Source organism: Anas platyrhynchos, chromosome 7, assembly GCF_047663525.1.
Source record: "Anas platyrhynchos isolate ZD024472 breed Pekin duck chromosome 7, IASCAAS_PekinDuck_T2T, whole genome shotgun sequence".
In the NCBI taxonomy this organism is placed as follows: domain Eukaryota; kingdom Metazoa; phylum Chordata; class Aves; order Anseriformes; family Anatidae; genus Anas; species Anas platyrhynchos.
Window position 1 is genome coordinate 1,906,975 of NC_092593.1, and position 25,005 is coordinate 1,931,979.

Sequence of the window (25,005 nt, forward strand, 5' to 3'; positions counted from 1 at the left end):
GGAGATTTAAATAACACCTGCTTCTCTCCAGGTCAGCTGAGCACCTCTGCGTTGGGCAGTAATTCTTCTTGATTTACTCCAGTCCTCACAAGGTGCTGAGCTGCAGTTCAGCCTGCGTCACCTTCCCAGCCCAGGCTGGCTTGCAGGACAGGGAGAAGAGAGGCTGCTGCCCTGCAAGCACCCATCAGCAGCTCCCTTCAGGGATCAGGGCTGCGGGGACAGCAGCACTTTGTGCCTGATCACCGGCTTAGCGACCCACAGGCCTGCCTTAAAAACCTAATTTAAAACGCCAAAAGCAATCCTCACCCCCATATAACCTCACTTTGTGAGGACAAAGGGGCTGCTGTGAGATACCCCAAAAGCCAGATAATCTTGTCAATGGGTTTTGCTTCCTACAGGCTTATCTGACGAGGACTGAACAAGATGAGTTCCCATTAGGTCGCTGATAGTGGGACCCGTCTCAGGTCAGCCCCACGTGCCCGTTCGCTCCCCCAGCAGAGCAGTGCCTGACATCATCCTGCCCTACCTGCTTATCTCTGGCTTTACAGCTCCTGAGGATCAGAGCTGCAGTCCCATGGGATTACCTCTGGCCCCGTAGGCAATAGCTGCAGGAGCCTCAGCACAGGAGGTGGTTCATGCCGGGCAGTTCATGGTGGGTGGTTCATGGATGGGCGCAAGTGGCACCGCTTGATGCATCCAAACTTGCAAGGAAATTGCCTGCACGTATTTCAAAACGTACCCACAAACAGGGATAAAAATAAGGAGTCTCTAACGAGAAGCTGTTAGATAACAAAGTTAAAATATCAACAACTCCACAGGGCATTAACCGGATTTAGAAAAAAAATGGATGAATGTACAGAATAGACAAAGAGGGTTTGAGAGATGACAGTGACAAAAATTAATCTAGAAAGACAGCAAAAGGACAAGAAATGTGCTGTAAACAAACAAAAAAAAAAGCACTTGTAAAATGCAGAAATAGACACCTAGTAGTCAAAAGCAATCAGATCTCAGACAAAAGAAAGCCAAAAGCAAAAATGGTTTTGTAGCCAAGCAAATAGCGTGAGAGCACTTGTCAGGGGGAGAAAGCAAAGGAGAAGACATTTCTACCCAAACCCAGTTTAATTATGCTTCAAACATGTACTTCTAAAACTCAGTAAAATCTATTTTCAGCACAGCATGAAGCCTGCAGGAAAACAGACAGACTGCATTTAGAGGATACATAAATATGTTTATTCTTCTGAAGAGGTTTTGTGGGGGTGTGACATCTTGTGTGTGTTTCAGCAGTTCTGTACGGCTGCAACAGATGAGAACTCTAGATTTTGTAAAGCATTAGCTAAATTAATGGATGTGTTAGCACCATCATTATGCTAACACATACTATGGGGTCTAAAGATTAAAAGACATCAAACAAATTCAAAAGCATCAGCTCCACGAACTACAGTAAGTAACAGGTAGCTAAGCAAGCACGAGAATAATTACTCATGCTCCCTGAAAAGAGCCCATTTGAGAACAAGCATTTCCAACCTGAGGAGAACTGACTGAAGCTGTGACATCCAGGGGAATTTCACATAAACACGGACGGCGAAGCCAAGCACTCAGAGGCTTGAATTCTTCCTGCAGCGCTAAGGAGCTACGTGGACTTGTTTGGAAAGATTTCAGAATAATGAAGGGAAAAACAACGAGGTTTAAAACTCAACTAAAATTAATTTTGATGCTATTTGTTAAATAAGTAGGTTAATATTTCTTGCCTCCTAAGAGCCAGCAACATTTCCAAGCATTAATAAGCCTCATAGTGCTCCTCTGTAGCCGTGAAATATCATCGCTGCCATTTAACAGCTGGCACAAACAAGGCGTGCATAAATTCAGGCTCTGCCTGCACCACAGGCACAGCAGTGCTCGAGCACAGCCACAGGGTTTTGGGCACGCTGCTTCCAGAGCCGGGAAGCTGAGCCTTGGGAGCACGAGGTAGCACCACGCATAGGGTGATGCCTCCCCTGGGGCCGGCACCACGGTGGTCTGGGGAGCAGCAAAGCAACCCACGTTCCTGTGGCTCCTCTTGGGATGCTCCCCCCAAAACCTCCCAAATAAACCCAACACACCGCAGTGGATCAGAGCTGCCCTGCTTGCTGCCCTCCTCTCCCCGACCTGTGCCGATCACAGATGGCCCCAGCTACAAGGAGACGAGGTGAGCGGCTGACAGCCCTCAGTAATGTGGAATTAATTGTGAGATTATCACCGGGGCATTCCCAGAAGTCCTTCTGTAAATCTCATTACCAGCATCTCAGAGTGCAGGATAAAGCACAGGTTTTTAGTTTACAACACGGTGTTTCCAAGACAGCAAAGGCAGTGTCCACCAAGGTGCTTTCTGTGGTGCTCCCTCCCTCTGTGTGCAGACGAAACGAGCAGCCCTTCTCCCACCTCCCAGCAGCAGGCTTCACACAAAAGCAGGCAGAACAAATAAGCTAAGAAAACACCTTCATGTCCCCGCTATTTACTTGGTTTAAAAGCTTCCCATGCCCACCAACCTGCACCAAACACCCACGAAGGCCAAGGTTAGCAAGCCCCCCAGGTGACCCTGCAGCAGGCAATCCAACAGCCGTGCACAGCGCCCACTCTGCAGCCTTGTGCTTCTGCCTGGAACAGAAGCACAGCTGCATAAAAGCCCCATGTTATAAACAAATTTGTAACTCTCCACTGCAACGCAGGCTCCTCACATCCATCGGTGAACTACATTTGTCTCCAACCTTCAACCCAACCGTTACCCACTCAATTTTAACTACTAAAGACAAAACCCAGAGGCAATTGGGGTGTCTGGGCTTGAATGCTCCCACTTACTAGTTCTGTTGCTTCATTTCGTACTTAATTTGCGATTTATATCATTTTCTTCACATATTTTTTCATTCCAACATGAGGAGAACCAAGCATGCTATAGACAAAGGTATATATTCTAAAAGATCAGCACAGAGCCACCCAATAAATACCTACCCTGATAAATCTGCAAGTGACATTTGTGGCTTGCTCACAAGAGACCTGAATAACCTCTTGAACAGATTCTGCCATTATCGGAGACTTTTTTTTCATCCACAAGTTCAATGCTTCTGACTGTTCAAGCCTTCTCCGAGATTTTCCTGTTTCTCCTGGGCAGAGGCCCTTGAAGCACAGTCCATCTGTGAGCAGAATGATTTCTGATGCTTGGGCTGATGTTAACCAGCAGGGATCACAGCCAAGCCAACCCTACAAATCTGCTTCAGAGGCCAGGTGACAGTGTTATTCCCAGGCCCACTGGGCTGCAAAGTCCTTCCATCACCCTACCCAAAAGCTTAACTTTGATGGCAAGAGTTGAAACTTTTCCTATGAGCCACTCAAAGGAAATCCTAAATTTCATCATCAAATGCGTCCCAAAGCACCGAGATTGCCAGCAGCAGACCGGACAGGACAGCACCAGAACTACAAGCTCAGTATTTTTCCTACTTATTCCTGCTATAATGGCAGGGATTGCACACAATCCAGCCCGAATATTAATTCCACCATTAATTACTGAAAGCCCAAAGCAGAAATTATTTTCAATACAAAATTATGCATACAGGTATTTGCAAGGTAAAATTAAGGCTAACAAATGAAATGGATGGCAGTATTTATCTACGTGCACTGTTGCAAAGGTTGTTTTTAACTGTACCCACTGCAATAATTTAGGAAGGCTTTTTTCCTTCTTTTTCCATACTTAGAGTGTAACAGTTCTGACCATAAAAGCAGTAGGAAACTGAAAATACAGAGTTGGGAGCTCCAAACTGCCACCAAACGCCTGAAACTTCCTCTTGTTGTAGGTCTCCTTGGTGTAGTAATCCACATTAGCAATTACGCTTTCATTCTGGCAGCAGGTTTTAATTATACCTTGTAATACCGCAGAAGAAATAGACTATTAATTTGTGTTCCTAAAGTTGCTGGTTTGGGGTTGGCCTTTTTTTTTTTTTTTTTTTTTTTTAAAGGAATGACCACCTCTCTGCCATTTATTAAAGGCACCTGGAACAGAACCCTAGAGTCCGATGCTTTACCATTTTCTCATCACACTGCCTTCCTATTCAACTTGCCAGCTGTTGTTTCATCACCACACGCCTCTTCCTTTGCTGTTTCTCCCTCGGTTGCACGGACCGAGGAGCTGCAGAGAGCCTCAGACTGGTGCTGCTGAGGGCAAGGTGAGCAAGGGATGGGGCAGCCCTCTTGTGCTCAGCACCACACCCCACTGCGAGCACCCAGCACATGGCAAGATGCAAAAGGAGAATGGCCAGGGGCATAAAACAGTCACAGGAGAGCAGTGGAAAGGCGGCTGCTTGCTCTAAAAACAACACCCAGAGGCTTTGAATAGCTGCCAGAACGCTGTGAGTGGCAGAGGTGTATCTGCCTGTGGGCTCACCAGCAGCAAGAGAGCCACCCCGCATCTTTTTCCTCCTGCAGGCAGAAAAACCTCAGTGTAGAAGGCAAAGCCCCAGGAGGCAGGGATCTGAGATGCTTGGGGAGGCTGCTGGCAGCGCTCACCCCATCGCGGTGCTCCAAGGGCTCGCAGAAGACGGACCTGCGAGCTACGGCCCTAGATAAATGAACGGGAGTTTTAAGTGAACCTACACCCAACGTTCATTTTACGTGGTTAAGGTTTTATAAGATGTGTTTCCTACCATAGTAGAAAGGATGATAACTGAAAAAAAGAATCACGCTGAGTAATTTTAATACATTTCAATGGTTTGTGCCTTTATTCCTCATACCACAGACCCCTGTTAACAGCGGATACGCCAAGGCCAGTTTATTTTAGCTGAATTTAAGATGCCCAACATAGTCACTGGGAAGCAATTCTTTTCTCTCAGGCTCATTCCTTCACCATGCCATAAAACTCACACAAGATAAACAGCATTTAGTACGGGAGCATCTGCCCTGCCTAATTTGAGGTTCACAGCTCCGGCAGTTTTTCTTTTCCTTTTGAAAGCAATGTCAGAGCAGCTTCTAAACCTACAGAAAGTCACAAGCGCTCCCACAAGAAACTTATTTCAAGCACAACAGTTTAATTAGAGCTGACAGAGCCAGCAGTTAAAGGCAGCTGAAGAGCTCCCAGTGCAGAGGTAGCAACAGTGCTCTCCTGCAGCACCAGCACCCTCAGAGCTGCGAGCACCAGGCACAAAACCTCGGTATTTCTCTAAGAAAAATGATACCTGCAGGTAAACAGTAGCTTCCTACCATCAGCATGCATAAACATTTCCAGCTAATCAAGCCAAAAAAATTAAAAAAATCACTAAAGCCCAATCCTCTGCCTTTTTTTTTTTTTTGGATGTACAGAAAGAAAAGCCTCCAGGACTCTTCTCCTCCACCTCAGTGGTGGCTATAAGGAAAGTTCGCTCTCTTTGCTCAGCATCCATACCAGAACAATCAAATAACGCTATCTTAAAACAAAATAAATTAAAATACTCTTGAAGGATAGTCAGTATTTAAATGTAGATGCTTTTTTACACAGCATATATCCCAATTTCATTGTCTTGCCATGGCATGCAACAAGGATTAAGCACTCAGGACTATATAGGCATAAATAATTATGACACCAAACACAGAATCCTTGAGGAAATGAAAGGAAATGCTTAGAGGAAATGTTTGGAAGATTAAAGATGTGTATTGCTGATAAACAGCAGCAGGCCTTTGAGGCACTGAAACAAACAAACAAAAAGCCACCAGCTATGCTCCTGCTCCTCCAGCAGCTGACAAAAAGCAATGTGATTTACCCGCACGCTGGTGCCAGCCGCTAAAGCTGCCCGTGCTGGAGCCATGGTACATTTGACTCAAAAATCATCATTTCTACCGAGTAGCAAAACGAGGCAAATTGGCGTTTTATGAAGTTTCAAATAGGATAATTTAATGCGGTTAAATTTTAAGACTATCAAAAGAGGAACCAACTGCTGAACCCGTCAGCACCAAGGTCCCAGGATGCTGTACTTAACCTTCTGATTTCCCCTGGAATAGCAAATAGGAGAAATTGTCATTACATAAAGCCTAAAACAAGTGAATTTAACACGCTTCAATTATTCCTACACCATGAAAGACTGACAATTATTCATTTTTTTTCTAAAAAAAGCACTCATCACTTAAGGGAGAAGGTCTTTCATGATTAGAGTGTATCTGGCTTGCAGATATTGGCATTGCACGAGGCAGATTGCTCTTGCAATCCAGCGCACTCTGGAATTCTCTCTGTGCATTTTATCCCTGTATCACAGCTGAATCGGCTACAATAATTGCACCCTGTGTCATATTAGGGAGGCCTACAAGTGGGGGTCTTCTTGTTGTTTTTTTTTTTTTAAAAACGTTGCTTGTCACAGCCCCTAAAAAAACTTGGACACAAACTTGGAAACTTGGACAACACGCAGCTTTACAGCTTTTGTTGAGACAGCACCACCTCTGCACAGGTCTCATAATATTAAGTCATAAGGAACAAGGGCTTTAGATTAAAGGCTTTATGATTGGAAAATGTCATTTATTAAAGAAAATTATAGGATAAAATTACCCCGTATTTACAATGCAATCCTATCGGCAAATCTATGCAGAAACATCCCATGAATTTTAAAAGTAAATGTGCTGTAACCTTTCAATCTCCACACAAAGCCAGCCTTGGAAAAACGAGCTTAATTTCATTTATTACTTGGAAAAACGAGCTTAATTTCATTTATTACTATTCTTGAAAAGCACTCGTGTTCTTTGTAAATACTCCCAATACTTGGTACCTTTTTTTTTTTTAATGAAAAATGAGAACTCGTCACAGGTGTTTAACCACATGATCACTGCCCAATGGCAAAGTGTCAGAAATTCAGTTTGAATAGAAAAAAAAAAGCAGAAGCTAAGCACTAATGCATCCCTGCACTTTTACAAACAGAATGCTCCTTTACAAAATAAATACCCCTTAACTAAATACTAGTTTTTCATCTTGAAAACATTCCACAACATAGCACAGTGAATACATCCCTTCAGCATGGTGCCAGCTTGCTGCTGACCACTGTACTTCCAGAACATAATTCGACAAACTGCTGCTTAAATTAATACAAAATAGCATTCTCCACGTATTATTTCTTTGACTGCAGCAGGGTGTACAAATAGGCATTCTGCATATAAAAACACTTTCCAGACAATTAGATTTGAAAATATCTAACATTTAAGAGCAAGCTGTGCAAACAGCAGAACAGGAAATTACTGGAAAGCCAAGGATTGCTTTTTTTTTTTTTTCAGGAATATTAGAAAGAAATAACGAATGTGTCAGTACCAGTTTCAGCCAGCACACGGACAGCTTTCCATGAACCCCTGCCTCACGTGGAAGGGAGGGATAAGGCACTCCAGCCTTAAATAGCAAATGTACAACACACGCTAATTCCAGCAGCATGGTGCCAGCTTCATGTGTAAAAACTACAACGCAGAAGACACTTGGATCCATTGAGAAAACCTTATTAAACCTTATTAAAAAGTGTTACTGGGCTAATAGATCAGCCTTGTACTTACTCCTACAAGCCTGGAAGTGAAACTTCACTGATAATTGAGTCATATTTCTTGCTTTGTACATTGAAGAAAAGCCTTCCCTACCGAATGTATGTTGTGATTCCTCTTAAAGGTTTCTTGGCTGGCCAGATTTTTTGTAAACTTTATAGCAGGTGCTGTCTTCTCTCGATGAAATGGGAGTCTTTACAGGGATACTACAGGAAGGAGCAGCCGAGGACCAAGAAGACATCGCCATGCACACTTGCCCCTTTTACTTCTCCACGAGCAAAAACTTCCCCAAATGTAATAGAAAATGTGCTAAGAGGCTATGGTATGAATTGGGAGGGGGTTTGTTGGGTTTGGCTGAGCACTGACATTAACAAGTTCTGTGCGGATAGCCCCCCCAAAAAAAAAAAGAAAATACTTTTCCGTATATTTCTAGGTAATTATTTTAATGTTTGAATAAAAATATGAAAGTTATTTTTATTTTTCTTCTTAGCCTCAGAAAAGCTTTTAACTATTTAGAATAAAACCCAATACAGAGGTGTCAGAAGTCAGACCAACTGGATGCAGAAATTCTCCCCAGTGCACTGTTACTGTAGTGCCACAGAGCTTAGCCTTGGAGTGCCTCCTAGGTCCCTCTCATTAAGCTGTAGGCCTTTTATAACCAATTAAAAAAAGGTGAACGAGACCTTTGCACCACCAGTAGTTGACATATCACAGAGGGCACAGACTACCAGATGATATTCTGAATCGCATTCCTGAGAATACATTTTTCTGCATGGCAACCTGATGATAAGAGTCTGTGGGGTTTTCTTTTATTATTATTTCATTCATTTATTTTTAATACAGACTAGAATCCCAAGGACAAGCAGGATGACATTGGAATAAATTTCACTCTGATTCTTTTTCTCTTCATTATGCAAATGAATGCACGCTTTAGCTTGTCAGGTTTGGCAATCAAGGCCCTTGAGAATGTCTGTAGCTAAAAACTTTCATTACAGCGTACACACGACAGCTACTGAAACCAGCCTCAAAGAATTGCATTCAGATATATAAACAATCAGGGCCTTACAACAGATACTATGATTTGTAATTGTTATTCAAATTCCAAACTGTACTACTACTGGGAAACAGAAGTACTGAGAGAAAAGTACTTCTCAGCGATAAATCCAATTTCTTATCATTAATACTACTTGAGATGAAAAAACTAGCAATCATAAAAGCAGGGGCTTAAATACGGTGTTATAAAAATCCTTCTCCTCCCTTGCAAAATGGAAGAGTTGCAGCATATGGGGTGGCACGTCATGTTTGGTTGTTATTGTGTTACATGACTTCTCAGTAATTCTGATTTCCCCAGCATTTTGTTGCATTTCTTAAAACCTATACAGAACTCAGGCAAGATGGAAAAATCACTCTGCTGTGCTGAAGTCTTGAACAGTAAGAGATTCAACTGCACTGTGTAATTTGTAGAACAATGTAAGGATTGTTTAAAACTGAATTAAGAGAGGCAGTCTGAGCTTCATATTTTTCAGGCTCAGTTCTTGCAAAGAGACTTGAGCACACTGACACTATTTGCAGAGCTTCCCGAAATCAATGGAGCTTCATTCAAGTGCTAGAACCGTGGCATCGATAACAAGAAAGGAGTCGTAATTTATAGACAATACCCATTATAAAAGCTTCTGATGCTGCAGGTACACACAGCTTCCACAAATCTTTTTTAGCTTTCATAAAACTGAGGTATTAATTGTCAATGAGTTTTGCAAGCCAGTCGGTCTACCAGGTGCCATGTACTTTGCAAAAAGAAAGGTTGGTGTCTGAAAAGAGTTTCCACTAATCTTGTGATTCATCTGTTGAACATAAAAAGGAAACCTATAAACCTACAGTGCAGCTGGAGGGCACATTCTGCCACTGCAAAGTGACAGTGGATCTGAAAAAAAAATATCTGTTTCTGTTAATCCTATTAAAAATAACTTGCAAATGCTCAGCAGAGCTAAAAGAATGCCTTTTTCTTCAGCCTTGCAATACCATTTACACTTCGTGCTATCAGGATGCCTCCTGTTAGTGGGGAAAGCATTGGTTACAGCCCAAGTCTCCCTCTCCTGTGCTCCCCACGTGCAAACACGTACACCACGCAGTGACAAGCATCCCCAGTCAGTCTAACCTGGCCGTCTTGAACAAAAGCTCTGAAGTAGAGTATCTGTTTCTAAGAATGACGATACCGAAAATCCTGTCCATCCTCAACAAGCGATCCTGTATTTCCCTGTATTTTCAAGTTTTTAAAGGTTCATGTTTTTGTAATTAAGATTTTATATTAAATATACATCACTAAAAACAGTAACATTTTTCTATCTATGTGTGGTAGCAAAGTATCAACAATTTACATGAAATCTATTTTTCTTTTATACTTTTAGAGATTAAAAAAATAAGCTGTTACTGGCAAAATGCTCACATTTATTAAAAATATGCAGCCCCAATCATCAAGGCATGTCTACGTCTACACTTTATTTATGAACACAACCTTGACAAATGCTTCTGGTGCTAAGTAAGATTAAATGCAAATGCTAAAAGCTTCCCTGAAAATAAGAAACAACACCAAATAAAGCTAAAGGAATAACAAATAATACAACCTGATAGGCTCTACCTGCTAACAAAGTTGAGATGAGCTAGGCCTCTCCTCTTACACTTGGAGAATCCTCACTAGGCTTTCCAGGGGCTTCTGGCAAGTCATCTGGATATTAGGGATAATGCTGTCAGTCAGGCATTTTTACACTTCAAAACAGCGTGGGAGATTGAAGAGAAGCAAAAATAAACAAGCCAAAAACAAAACAACAGTTTATACCCTTCTCAATTAAAATCTGTAATGCGATGTAAATTCACACTTTACTCGTACCTCTAGGGTACAAGACAAGCTTCTGTACATGCAAGCTTTCGCACTGATTTACAAACAATCACCTGGAAAGCTAAAAATAATCTTTATAAAAGCCACAGTAAGGGGAAAGGCAGGAAGAGGAGGGGGGGGGGGTGGGTAGAGGCATATTTCAATAAATAATCCCAGGGCTGACAACTCCAAGTTCCCAGAGAGCTTTGAAGTGCAGCCCTGCCACGTGCTGCTCCAGATACCCAGCTGGGGGGCTGCAAAGGAGAGCAGGATCTCAGCTGTATCACCACTGTGCCATTGCTGTCAGCTCCCACAGATGGAAAGTGCTCCTGACATCTTCCAATATTTGAATATTTACTGGCAACAATCGAAAAATGTAGTTTTCAGTGACACCAAATCTCTCAGTAAAGAAGTTGGTTTTCTTTCTTTTTTTACTTTTTAATAAAGTTTGCAATCAGAAGAAAGATGCCTGCTATGCTACAGTTTTCCCCTCACCATGCATTTTCTTGAACTGCCTGATGAAGATCTATAAATTATCCTAATGTGTTGTCACAATATCCAAATCAGCTCTTCAGATTTTATTTGTCAACAAATTTGTGACAAGACTTCAGTGCAATGTACATATTCATCCATCTATTAAATCCTTATGGCATGCTATTAAAAATCTTTGCTCCCATTGTTTTTGCAGACGGTGCCGTGCATGCAGTAATCTGACAGATAAACACGTTGCCACGGCAACTGCCAAAATGAATGCCTTATTTTCTAAACTTGGCCATAACCCCAAACTTTTAATACAGCATCCAAACGTTTCATTCACTCGCTTTACATGCTCACAACAGACCCTTTCTCTCCAAATATTGAAATACATTGCAGGATCTGAATAGGTGAACCTTCCTCTTCCACGGAGTTTTCCTCAAAATAGCATTTTAATAACTCATACCGACTTTATGACAAGTCCTTTTGTAGTTCCTGAGCACACGGTTAATAACACAGAAACAGCAAACCGCATAACAACACCAGACACCAAAATATTAAAGATTCGTCACTGTGAAAATCTAAAGCACAGTCACATTACAGAGCTGCACAGATAACATTATTCATGTTGCAAAGGCAAGCATTCAAAATTCCAATTCCATCTCATTACTCACACTCACTTTAATTAAAATAATCACACCTTCTTAAAAACTACTGTTTCAATCACGGCACATGCTCCTCATTTGATTGTTGGCAGAGCAAGACTTCACTTCCCCCAAGCCCACCACGTATTTTCTAAAAGCTTCTATGCAAGAATCGCCTTCAAAGATGGCTTTCAAAACAAAAATACTAAATTTAACTAAAAATTTGGGTTTTGAAGCTAAAGATCAGAGGTTTTTCTGCAGTAAAGTCTAGCCCCAATGGGCGGCGTCTTCACCTGGGCTCACACACACGGCTGTAATAAGGAGGAGGCCACAGCAACCACATAACAGAAGCCCTATGGGACACTCAGAATTACTACAATTTGTAGAAAATTAAAATAAAGATTAACTGATAAGATGCCAGGCTGTCCAGCTGCCTTGGCTTAAACAGCATCTCCTTTGCTGTAAGCTTGTTGTGCTTAGTAAACCAACTTCTAGTCCGCGTGTAAGAAGGGCTTCTGCTTTAAATCTCAGAAAGATTATTTCTTCAAGCAGACCTGAGAGCATCGTGTCCCACCAGTTGCAGTTACTGTGTGGTTCAGAAGAACCATCTGCTGGGAATATTCGATTGAACACAATTAATTCATAACAGAAAACTGCACTTGCAGTCTAGTCCTCGAGCCAGCTCCCTTTCCACCCACCTCTGCCACTTGCAACCTATTGCAAAAATATAAAACCCACAACACCACAGACCTCACAACCACGGAGCTGTCCATAAAAGCTCATGTGAAACAGAATTGCTATTCCTACTAGTACTGGTTTTGGGGGAAGGTTTGGTGGAGTTGGTTTTGGGAGGGAGGAGGGACTCACCAATTTTTTCCTTCCCTTAGGAGCTGGCTCAGCCAGGGTGTTGAGCGGTGTGTGTCTTGCCTCTAGCTGCTTCCCATACCCAAGTGAGCCGTGGCTCTTGCTTTTTTAGGAAGGACAGCACAGCCAGGGAAGAGAAGAGGGTGTCCTCGCAGTGGTGGGCCCCCTCTCTGCTAGCACGAGCACGCTGAGCACTGCCCCGTCCCCTTCCAGCACAGTGAGCTGGCTGCCCCGTTCTGCTGCACGTTGGGAAGAGACCAGACCCTAACGTGATGCTCTCCGTAAAACCTGTACCTCTCCTAGAGCAATCCTGAAGTTATGTAGGTATGGTCAGAATTACTCAATTTCCTGAAATTCACACTACAGCCCAAGTTTGCAGGGTGGCCTTCAGGCCCTCATGCAGCTGGCTGCAAGACTGAAGGCAGCTCTGGGAATGGGGAGAGCTTGCAGCTCTGCTGGCTGCTTGTGGAAGGGCCTCCAGCTCTGTCTGATGCATGTCCTGGGAACCTGCTCCTGTCCAATAAATCCTGAGCAGGCGATGACGTTGCATTAAGCTCCTCCAAGTACATTCAGCCACCCAAGCAGAGAAGTCAGGAGCAAGCAGCGAAGGAAGAACTCATCCCTCTGGGTGCTGAGCCTACACTGCGGGGAAGCAGCACTGCTCACCTGTTGATGGACATTTCCCAAGTTTCTGCATATGCCACTGATACAAGCAGACTGCTGAAAGACTGCCCAGTATTAATTTTCTTCTTAAGCAAGGAAATAAGCTTAAGACATGTGTGCTGTTTCCTTCAGTCATGGTACAAAAATAGATGCCAGTGAAGACGACTTGTCTGTAAGCCAGCCGCAGGTTAATTAGGGCAACACTTGCAAGTTGTTACCCAATGCCACTAACCCGATGCAGAGACAGCTCGCTGTTGTAACACCCAGCTCCCGTACGTACCACTTGTGCACTTCTCCATGCACAGCGAGACATCGGAGGGGATTTCTGACAGCCGCGTCCCAGCCTACAAACCATCACTGCCGACATTTCACATCTACAGTGAAGTTGTCTTCATGAATCATTTACAACGCAGTAATTACGACTAAAAAGGCACAGAAAGTTTACCTCTTTTACCTCTAAACACACTCTGTGTAAGCAGAATCTTTCCTCTCTAATCTTAAGGGTGACTTCAAATACTGCATTACCATGGCTCATTTAAATTTATCAGTATGGTGACTATTGTTGTCATATATATACACACACACATATACACACACATTCTTATATACTTAAATACTGTAATTATGTTACTTTTTATGTTTACAGATAATCTATATCCTCAGAGTTATAAATGGCATATTTGCCAATCTAAAACAAAGATGATGATACAGAAGCAGGTACTTTACAGGGGAAAAAAAAAAAAAGTGATACACCTAATTTCTACCATAATAGCTCATGAGGCTTACAGTAAAGAGAATTTAGTAGCCTGTTGGATGGGAAGCTAGAAATGCCATCATACATTTTTGCAATTGCTCCACCAGAACACAGAATTTCAGCAGAAACAGAAATTTTTTTGCAAGATCTCCATAACAAAGCAAAACACTACGCTGATTTTGTTTTATTTTCAGCACATTCACTGGCATGGCAATAGATATCACTATGTATAACAGCAAAAATATTTAGGGCACTGAATAAAACCACAAGTCAGATAAGCTAAGCCTGGATTTAGGGGACTGGAATCCAAGATTTGCTCAAAACCACACACACTTATTTGGAGCTGTCCGTATAGCACTTCAGGACTATAAAAAGCAAAGCACTATTTTATCCTTAATTTTTGATCAGATAAACTTTTTTCCCCATTATGTTCCCTCAAGGCAGCAGCCTTCTAGAATTTCAGTAATATGACAAAAAGAAACATGCAATCAATTCCCAATAAAATCGTGCCATGTCTTCACATACTGCATACACCTTCATAATTTTGCAAACAGCACTATAATCAAAATGTTCTTCAGGGATCACAGAACAATATGCAAAGTGTAGCATCGGATTCAATACTGCATTTACCAGGCTTTCAAGTAGAAAGGTTATAGATTCAAAATAATTTGGTTCTCAAAACTGAGAGCAAGCAGCAGCAGTGCTCCTTGTACACAGAGATGGGGTTTCTGCATGGAGATTCTAACCAGCACACAACGGGGAATTCAGGAAATTCAATGCAAAAGCATCACTTCAAGTAGCCCAAGGAACAGAGTACTTTAAAATGAAAAGTCCAGTATTGCATAACAGTTTGCCAACCAAAAAAAGTGAACAAAGGGTAAATTCATACTTAATTCCAGATTCCAATTAAAAATTTAAAGTTTTCCGATTCCAATTTATATTTGAGTGGTGGCGGCAGTGGCATATGTCAGTGTTGTTATTTTTTTAACCTAGATTTACTTTTTTAAAAGTTAATAACGTTCAAATAAAATTTATCATTTTAATATTAAATATTTTTCTTCACAAATTATCTAATTACATAGCGAAAAGGTCAACCAACTAAAGACATTTCAGGAAGTGTAACTGACTGAAGGAATCCCAATGTTTACTCCAAAAGTAATAAGAGTTTAAAAGCAAGCTTACAGGTAAGTACACTTCACAAATGAAAAAGGAATCACAGAACATCAACTCTTTTTATAGGTCGAATGCCTTCTGTTTAAAAAAGGATATAAAAAAGGAACTTAATATAATTACTTTTTTTTTTTCTACTACATATTATACATTTTATATTGTTTTTGCTGAAAAAACATACAAGACTCAGCCTTCATTACAGCAAAAGGTCAGATAGTAAGATATCTGAAAATAAAACAAAGTACTTCAGATCCTGGTATTTTCTCTGTTTGAATTAGAAAAATAATTTAGAAAGTACAGAGAATAATATGGGGCCAAATAATTAAAAGATGTATCTATGACCTTCAAAGATATCTTAGACTCGGCACTTACCCCTCAGAGCAGGCAGCAGAGACCTCTCTTTCTTGTCATCACATTTATTACATTCACTGAAGTATAAAAGCAAAAAGACGTCCACAAGTACCCACATGAGAGAAGTGGCTAAAACCACCTTGCAGTAAACAAATCTCCTCATTGCTTTACTTTGTCGCTAGCTAAATTGCTAAAGAAAGACTGCAGTTGCTGAGATGTATCAACTCCCACAGTTAAAATCCAACGGGAAAGCAGAGACAGGCATCCCGCTGCAATTAAAAGAAAAAAAGGTCATGTTTAGCTAACAAGTACACACAACCTGAATTGAAAAAACCACATACATCTTAACGCTGCGTTTTTATATCACGTATTTGTTTCTTTCCCTATATGCAGGTACTTTCTGTTTTCAAACACAAGCTAAAGCCTTTCTACCATCTCCCCATGAATAGCAACCTTTTAAACTCGCATACTGCAAGGGTAGTCTCCATAGATGCCTGCATTTAGAAGCACAATACTTTAATCATTATAATGATATAAATAATCATTCTAATGCAATGTAACAAATTTTAATAAAGAGCACACAAAAGGCCAAAGTAGTGCTAATAGATTGAGCTAACCAATATTCATCATTTTGCTGAACGTTAGACATTAACACAGAGAACAGAAGTTTCCTTTTTCCTCAACGGAAGAGTTTATAATGCTACTTTAAATAAGTTCTCTGAAGACTAGAAGCACTTTTTTTTCAAATCTTGCATATAAAAAAAATTGCACACAGCCTTACCACCAAACATACCTGCAAGAGAATACGGCACTTCCCCATCTACACGTTTAGGCTCTTGTATGAAATTTGGACAACAAAAGCTAAGTGTGAGGGTCTCCATATCTAGTCTCTAGTTTACGAAGCTATGTTGAGAGCATATTTAAACACCTTATTCTTACCATTATAAACTGCATTCCATGTCGAGAGTGGGAGCTCTGCTTCGGCCGTGTTCCCAAAGCGCTGCCTCAGCACCGAGCCACTGGATACCCTTCCAAGTGCCTGTAAAACACAAACAGAAGGCATCCTTACCACCTGACTGCCTTTTCTAGAATAGAAACAAGTTGCTTATGAAGAAAGCTCTCTTAAGTTTTATCTGCATTTTAACCTATCTTAACAAAACTTCATTTTGTCCATAACACTCCTCTATCTTAGTTTGGGGGGGAGGGAGGGGGATAATTATAACAAACTCAGTTTCTCCATCCAGCTGTACCCCAAGGGGCAGATCACCTGGTTTAACAACTCGCTCTTGGCCCAGCTTTGCTTCCTTTGCCATGCTACACATGGTGAATCCCACGTTACGTATGGTGAATTGGTGTCTGTCCCTTCCAGAGCCACAGACACCTGCCGCACACGGGGAGATGCGAGAGGATCCCAGACACCTCACCAATTCTCTCTCCTGTTCAACGCGTGAAGAACAGTGCTAAGGGAGCTTCCCTAAGGGGTCATTTTCATTTTAAACGGTTCCAAAATATTTTATAAGAAGTTTAAATTACATTTTAGTTGCAATTCATTTGAACAAATGAGATGGAAGAGAGTGAACAATATAGTTTTTCAAATTATTCTTTGAGTGCTATTTTACTATGTAATAGTCAATAAAGTTTTTCATCTGTCTTAAATGTAAATGCAACCAATAGCTCTTTTCCTCACCGAAATGATTCACAGCCAGTTGATTTGAAATTTCAAGGGCTCTGGAATACTTGGTTTAGGTTAGCACAATTCACTTTCCCGCTAGCCAAAAGTTTAATGACAGGAAGAAAATGACAAAAAGAAAAACAAATTAACACTGATCTTTATTAGAAGAAAAGAGGAGAAAATAGCAGAAGTGTTAACCCTCCGCACGCAGCCTGCATCACCATGGTGGCTGTAATTGGCTTTTGTAGCCTTGAGTAGAATAGTTACTTGTTCGGCACCAGCTGAGATACAAAGGCACTTCCTCCCCAGGCACTTAATAATACAGAAGAAATTTTTTCTTCATCAATTCTTGTTTTAATATAACTGAGTAAACCTCAGAAGTATAGCAGCCATAGAGAGATGATTGGAAAAATCTCCTGTTCCCAGCGCTGCGTGGTTTTTAAACAAATCATCTGTACAAGAGCCACTGCAGCACTGCTAGCCGTGCAGGTTTCGGGGGCTCGAATAAAGGCAGCACAACAAGCTATTGTAATGTTAACAGCAGTGACAGGATTTTTTTTAAACAATTAACGTTTTGATTAAATGGTCCTCGAATTTCTTCAAAAAAAATGTAAACTTGCATTGATCTTGAGGTGCGGCGAAGGCAGGGTAACTCCGTCCCGGCACCTGGCTGCGGGGTGGCCTCTGTCCTCACCTGCCAACCATTAACCCGGCCAAAAATTGCTCTGCTAAGAATTGAGGATTACCAGGGGCACAGAACCAAGCCTTCTGCTCCTCGTGCCCTATAAATACTGGTTTTCAGGAAGACATTAAGTGGAGATTTCACCGCCCACAGAAAGCCACCCACAGCTCCTTCGGCTCCGCAGTCCGTGCCGTCCCAGTCACCTGCCCCAGGAGGCCTGACCATGGGCCAACCCCACACACGAGGCCGATGTTTTGGACCTCAAGCTCAGCAGCTGGGCCTTGGGGCAGGAGGGAGCCCCCAGATCATCCCCCCAGGTGCAGGAGGATGCAGCCCAAGCGGTGGGAAGGGGGCTGCCCGCTCTCCCCGAGGCCTCCTAGCACCAGCCGCATCCCGCAGCCAGCAGGGCAAGTGGCCACCCCGCTCCCTGGAGGTCCCAGCCAGCACCAAGCCCATTATTATTATTATTTATTTGTTTGTTTTTAAGAAAATGTATTTAGAAAAACCTATTTGTATTGAATTCCAAGCAGATGCATATGAATGGGCAGGTTACGCTAATGGAATCGTTTTTCAATTCAACACTGGAGTTGAACTAGAAAAAAATATACATAGTTGCAGGCAAAATTACTTGTTTTTAATAAAATGTAAGTTTGTAACTGGAAAATATTTACATTTAGCTCTGTTTCAGGACGGATGTTTCTCCCCCTCACCTGCACCTCACACTGGGGCAGCAGTTTGATGATTGTTTTGACCAGCTGAGATGGCTTTTCTGAAAAGTAGTGGAAGGAAAATATTTACCTAGCCCTAGGTTTGCACAGAGGAGCGACGTTTTTCCTTCTGCAACCTAAAGGCAACAAAATACAATAAATAAATAAATAAAACGCGAAGCCCAGACCACTCACACTGGTGTCTTGGGACACTTCTGTAAAACATTAGGCATGAACAGGGCACGGGAAGTTCAGGCGCCCAAGGTGGGGAAAGAGTGAAACCAGCACGCCGTTATGGGGCAATAGGAGGCAGGTCCCCAAATGTGCACGCAGCAGGGCCTCCAAAAAGTGGGCTCCTTCCAGAACCCTGTCCAGGGGACGCCTGGCACCCTCCTGGCATTTTGGGTGCCCTCGGCCAGCACAGCTCACCGGGTCCGGGGGCACCTCTCAGCACCACCTCCACCATCTCAGCCATCCTTATGGCCCACGGCTCCTCCTCCAGAAGCAATGAAGCTCTCCAAATAATATCCAGGTTTTGTTTGTTTGGTTTTTTACTAAAATACAGAGCAACAGGATTTCAGGAGAAAGAGGAAGGTGAACGTGCTGGGCTCTTCAGCTGCCACTTTAAGAATAAAGCGGATTTAAAAGCAGTATGTAGCAGCAACAAAGCGAGGGAAATCCCTGCCCCAAAAAAACTGCAGTTTGGCAGTGCTGTAAGCAATAAAAACAGGGCTTTAAAATAGCAAACAGTATGCAAATTGAGAAGTCACGTGCATTGCCAGGCTTTCCTAAAACCGCCACGACAAAACGCTGCGGTAAGGGGATGTTATGCAGGTTGCAAAGTCAGGCTCTGAGAAACCGGCAGAATTAAAGGCAATTTGTGGGGTTGTGGCTCTGCCCCTCGTGCACTGAGGAGTCCCCTCGGCAGAGCCCACTCGGCACACGCAGCAGACCCCATGTAGGGAACGAAGCGGTGCCTCAGCGTTTCCTCCCGCACGGCACCGCACAGCCCCGTGCCCCATTTATTTTGCACAACTGAGCCGCTCAGAACGGGGAACGTTTAATTTCCTCGGGGACTCCCAGCTACGGCATTCATCACTTCCCCATGCAGGTGCCTAAGCAGCTTTTAATTTAGTTCCACGCTAGTTCTGCAAGATTTAAAAAAAAATTACAAAAAACGATCCTTTCTTTAGAAAAAAAGGGGAGCGTTCCCAGGGCCAGGACTTTGAGGAGCCCCCCCCCAGCTCTGCTCCCTCTGCTCACCCCTCCAAAGCTGGACACGCAGCCCACGCCAGCGCACTGACGACACCCACAACTGGCTCTTGAGCCAGTAATTTTCCTGCCGATGATAAAAGGTGACGGCCCCATGGTGTCTTCTGGGGGGCTCCCTCCGCGGCCGTGCCATGGCAGCACTTTGCAGCACTGCATGGACACCTTGTGTGGCACTGGAAGCAGCTTTTTGTAACATGCCTGTTGCTTATCTTGATCTGGGCACCTTTCACAAGCATCCTTCTATTTCACAGCCTGACGGTTTCCTCTGACTGCTTTTTGTTTTCACACTTTATCAGCATGATTCGCAGTGATTTCAGGCTCAGATGTGGACTTCAGACACTAATTGTGGCAACACAGCAGTGGGACTAAGAGCAAGTCCAAAGGCAGCAGCCCTTCAAGGACTGCATGCAAAAATTGTTCTATTCAGAAAAATATTAATGGGGCTTTATCCCCGCACATTTTCAAAGGGCCAGCAACTGTAAATCAGTGCGAGCACATCCTTGAATGGCCCCTTAATCTACCGCCACTCTTACAGCTGCATATGAATTAACTGTCCTAATCCTTGGGCAAGACAGAAACAAACTGCTTACAGAAGCTCCTCCGAAGAAAACCAGAAGAATCGCCCAATTTATCACTCAGCACTTGTAACTGTGCTTTTCCTGTTAGGTTGGTGGAGTCCTGGAGTCCATCTACGCTCTGGGTGTATCCTAGAATTGGGATTACACCCCACAAACCAGTATCAGAACTACTCCAACCTCAGCCTGATCTCCCAGCCCTGGAGCCTCCCACCTGTGCAAAGCCCCGTTAGCCACCCAGGCTCCCAACAACACCTACGCTGCCCAATGACTTCTGAACCAACTTTTAGATGCTTAGCTAAGAAAGGATGCAAACTGGAAGTTATTACTACCGTGAAAGCCGCTGTTTGGTTCTGAAACAATCCCACAAGGCACGAAATCAGAAATGGGGACGAATGCCATTTTTCCAAATCATCCAGAGCTTGGTGAAACCACAGCCAAACCTGCCACGTGCCCTAGGATCGTGTTCTGGGCACAAAGGGGACCCTGAGCACCCCCCCTTCACCAGATACAGCCCCATCTGTGCCAGAGCTGTGCCAGCTAGCAGCGTTGAGCCCCAGCACAACGAAGCACCCCAAAATCCCACTGCCACCTCACAGGGATAGAAAAGGGAGGCCTGCTTCCATCTCCTGGTTGGCAGGCACCTGAGTTTCACCACACAGGAGGAAAGCTTCAATGGGCACAGCACCGAGAGCAGCAGAGGCACAGGCAGAGCAAAGAGCCCCCAGCGGTACCCGCAGCAATTTGCCTTCTCGGGGGAGCAGGGGCAGAGCTGTGGCGCTGCACCACATCCCCATCCTTGCTGCTGCCATAAGCAGCACGTATTACAGGTGCAGGGCCTCGCAGCTGCAAAGCGAAATCAGAAATGCCTGTTCCTGATAACCTGCTGCTTGTCTGGGTGTTTGATAGCATAGATTTCATTAAGCATGGTTGTATAAAGCTACACGTTCCCATATAGACTGCATCCCCAGTAGCTGTGCACAGCATCATACTACCAGCAGAATCCCTCCTACTCTCTTCCTTTACATCCCCCTAAACTGAGGATAGTGAGGGGGAAAACATGATATTGGGGGCATGGGGGACCGAAAACGGCCTGGCTGGCCTCTGGGGGTACACATCAGTGACTGCGTACACCCTTCAGGTCCCAGGTGCTTCAGAAAGATGAGCAAGCGGATGGAGTTACAGTATGTAACGATTCAGCTGGTAATTTCCTGCCTTTCCATTATTTAAGCGAGGCACACTGCATTTTCCAGTGAATCTATTATCTGTCACACAAACCATTCTTTTAACATATGCAACTTTACTGCCTCAGCACTGAAACTTACTCTGTTTGACATCTCTATATGTTAGCAAGCAGCTCAATTCACAGCCTTTCAAACGCTCCTCTCATACCTACTGAAAGAATTTGGGCTAGAGGCTAAGAAACAGAGAGCTGAGATGCCCACAGCTGCTGTTGTGATACTGACCACGAGAGCACGGTACATGAGACTAGCAGACTACCGTATGAACTGGGTAATCCAGACACATTAAGTCACTGCTGTGGACAAATCCTTGCTATGATGCAACATTAGGCACTCAGATGATGGCCATATTAACCAAAACTCAGTTTGTGATAGCAGCAGAATGATCTTTAAAAATTAAATCTACTCAGTAGCGAAGGCATCCATAAAGCCTCCGGGAAAGCCACGTTTCAACCTTCCAAAGCTGATCTACGGCACGCCGCTGCTCTACCAGAGCCGTTTGCATCTGGCTTCTGCAAAAGGCAGGTAGGTCAGCTGAAGAGTACTCAGAAAGAAGTTTGCTGGAGGAAATTCTCCAGCAGGAGTGATCACAAATGTCCTTTACACCTAAGGAGAGCAGGCCAGAGTCCACTTGGTCTGAAATCTGGAGTTTTCAGTCCTCATCCAAAACCAAAGAGTGAGCGTGATGCTTCCCGTAGCTCTCCTGTGATTCACTGAAGCTGCAGGAGGAGAGACAGGCAACAACAACATTTAAGCAGGGGTAGCAGAAAGATTTGGCACTACTATTTTTGTCAACCTCTGCTGCAGAATCAGAGTGCAACGTAGGCAGTACTGCACCAAATGGCAACCGGCCAGCGTGGAGGGACAGACTCTATCTACACAGACCTGCAGCCGTGCGTGCTAGGACCACGGCGTCACAAAGCAAGATCGAACAAGTCCACTGCTTAAGTTTCAATGCCATATGTGCTACATTGCATTATAAATTAAATTTATCAGAGTTGGTACATGAGTAATTATCTTTTAAAACGAAGAGGCAAGCTTGCTTTAAAAAATAATAAGGATTGCCACCCTATTTTTCCAAGACATACCTTAATTATAAATAACTATATTTAAAACAAATTTCACCTACAAAAAAAGCTGACTTAACATCGATTAAACCAAACCTAAATATATACCATACTCTCCAAAAAAAAGCGTGAATCATCATCAAATACCACAAGCAGTTTATTAATTCCTCTATAGTTACCTGGAGAACTTCCACTATTCAAACTGTCAATCCCTGAGATCGATACAGGAAGCTCCTTCACATTCAGTAAGGAAAAAAAAAAATCTGGTGCATCTAGTGGAGCTATCAAGTGTTTTGTGCCTTAAGAATTAGCTTCTCCCCCTCGCTCCTCTCCTGAAATAGGCAGCTTGACATTTAAAAATAGACCTATTCTTCATTTTAAAAACCATTTCCATGACTCCGAAATTAAAGTGGAAAAGGCTTATTAATTCATCTAACCAAACTTCTTTGTAATAAAAGTCTACTCTATTTCACGCTGCTTTGTTCCAGCCGGAGTTGAGCAATATGCCTGGCACCAGTTTTTCACAGAATCAATACCTCAAAGCAACACATGTCTTGGATCCCCAATATCTGGACATTAAAAAAAAAAAAAGCTTAAAAGCTTTTTGTGTTCAGAGCAACCTCTCTGTAAGCCACTTTGCCTGTAAAGGATGTCGAATTTGTAAATAATTCGCTTGCCTTCAGCCCATGCCTTCACACACTGGCCTTGTACTACAGCAGACTGTTTCTACAGACCTGTTAGCAAGAAGCACAAAAATGTAAACCCAACTAAAATACCAATCCTAAAATAATACGGGGATAAACTCAATACCCAAGTATCAAAAGCCAACCCCAGGTGCTATAACAGATTGGAAATGCCAAGTCCCCCTCCAGCACCTTCCCCTCCTGCTTCCCCTGAGGTGCAGCCATCCAGTGAGAGCCATAAATACGCGAGCAGCCTTCGGTCACCAGCCTGCAGGGCTTCTCCTCACCTTGGTGAAGGTGATGCCTCCCCAACCCACTCCCCAAGCTACCCCACTGCCCCAGCAGGAGACAGGCACGGTGACCCTGCAGGCTGCTGCGCGACCTTGTCACAGCTAAGGGACACGGGAGCCAAAACGTTGGAGCAAGGCAGACACCAACCAGGGAAAGGCTTTGTGCCAAACACCCACGGAAGAACACAGCCCAGGCACCCGAGGATCTCCTGACACACGTGTGGCTTGCCAGCACCGATGCTATGTGTCCTGTGAGATGTGGAACCGGCTGCCCTGGCAGCAACAATCCAAGCTGGCACATTCATCATCAACATCAGAGCAAGACTGAAAGAACAGCTAAACACTTGAGTTGCACCAAACCCATTCGATGGAAAAATATTTCTGCGAGTAAAGACAGAACTACAAGCCCAAAACTTTAAAGAGCTGAAACCAGTGTCACTTAAAAAACCACCAACCAACAGAAAACCTACCAGTGCCTTCTGTAGGACAGTCTCCTGTGGGAACCCTGTTTGCAAGGCTGGCTTCTCACCCTGCACTGCCAGAAAGAGCAGTGACCGAGGGATGCCTGGTGCCTGCATGCAGACACCCGCACTCAGCACCCGCACACAGCGCTCGGCAGTGGCCGCCGACTCGACCCAGATCAGCCAAGCAGACGGCGGTGGTAAGATCCCTGCTCACATGAACCTGGAGGATGTACCTGCCAAGGAACATTTGCAGCTGCACCAGCTGGAAGCGTGATTTTCCCTGCTTTGTGATGAGAATGGCCCAGCTGTGCCTTTTTCTATGTACCTGAGCCAAAGAGACCCCTTTAAAATGCTGAGAAATCCAAACTCTCTCACCATTTCCAATCCCACAAAACAGCCTCAAAATAGCAAAGTTTGTGACTACTAAAAAGGCCGTTTTTGACAACCTAGATATTTCACATCATACTCACTCTGACTTGAAATTAAATCATCAAGAAGTAGTTGAATACATACTAGTTCTTTCTTAATCTCCAAGTTTCTGAAGAAAAACAGGCATGCCAAGAGCACGCAGATCTCACTATGCCATATATAATTTGTACTCAGTATTTCCTATGTTCAGAAAAGTGACTCTCACATATTTTCAGGAAAATTATTTTCTTGAATGCATCTGCTAACGTCACAAAAACGCTAGAATTGTTACTTACCTTACGCAGAAGAATATGACAGGGTTTCCGAGTTCCTTATTTCCAAGCATTTCTGCTTTTCCTCCTCGGCCTTAATTTTTGCCATCTGACAGAGGCGTCAGGTAGCGCTCTGCTATATTTTGCCTCAACCCAAAGCGACCGTGCTTAACGCTAGGAGGAAAGTAACACAGTCTGATTCTCAAATATAAAGCGCTCGTGAGCTTTGCCACAGTTGGTAAGGGATGCTTCTACAACTTATTCTCCCCTCTTAGTAGGGTTCTTGGGGTGGTGGGAACAGATGTGCCACCTCTTTTCTTCCTAAATGCTTAGGGAATCATTTTGGTGTTTGGGGGGGAGTTAAGAGCCATAAATCC

The 25,005-nt window shown here is 43.4% G+C and overlaps 1 protein-coding gene across 6 annotated transcripts in view; it reads right to left on the reverse strand.

Moving 5' to 3' along the window:
• The window catches only part of GALNT13 (polypeptide N-acetylgalactosaminyltransferase 13), a 110,532-nt gene that overhangs the window by 84,673 nt on the left and 854 nt on the right, over positions 1-25,005 (reverse strand). Inside the window, exons 2-6 of one of the 6 annotated variants that reach the window (XM_027458447.3) lie at positions 24,653-24,802; positions 18,448-18,493; positions 16,983-17,063; positions 16,235-16,334; positions 15,317-15,564 (exon numbers count right to left, since the gene is read on the reverse strand). In XM_027458447.3, coding sequence (XP_027314248.1) covers positions 15,317-15,458 — 142 coding nt within the window. In that variant the 5' untranslated portion in view covers positions 15,459-15,564; positions 16,235-16,334; positions 16,983-17,063; positions 18,448-18,493; positions 24,653-24,802. The remainder of the gene's footprint in view (positions 1-15,316; positions 15,565-16,234; positions 16,335-16,982; positions 17,064-18,447; positions 18,494-24,652; positions 24,803-25,005) is intronic. The other 5 variants (XM_027458444.3, XM_038182327.2, XM_027458445.3 and 2 more) reach the window with 5 other exon arrangements.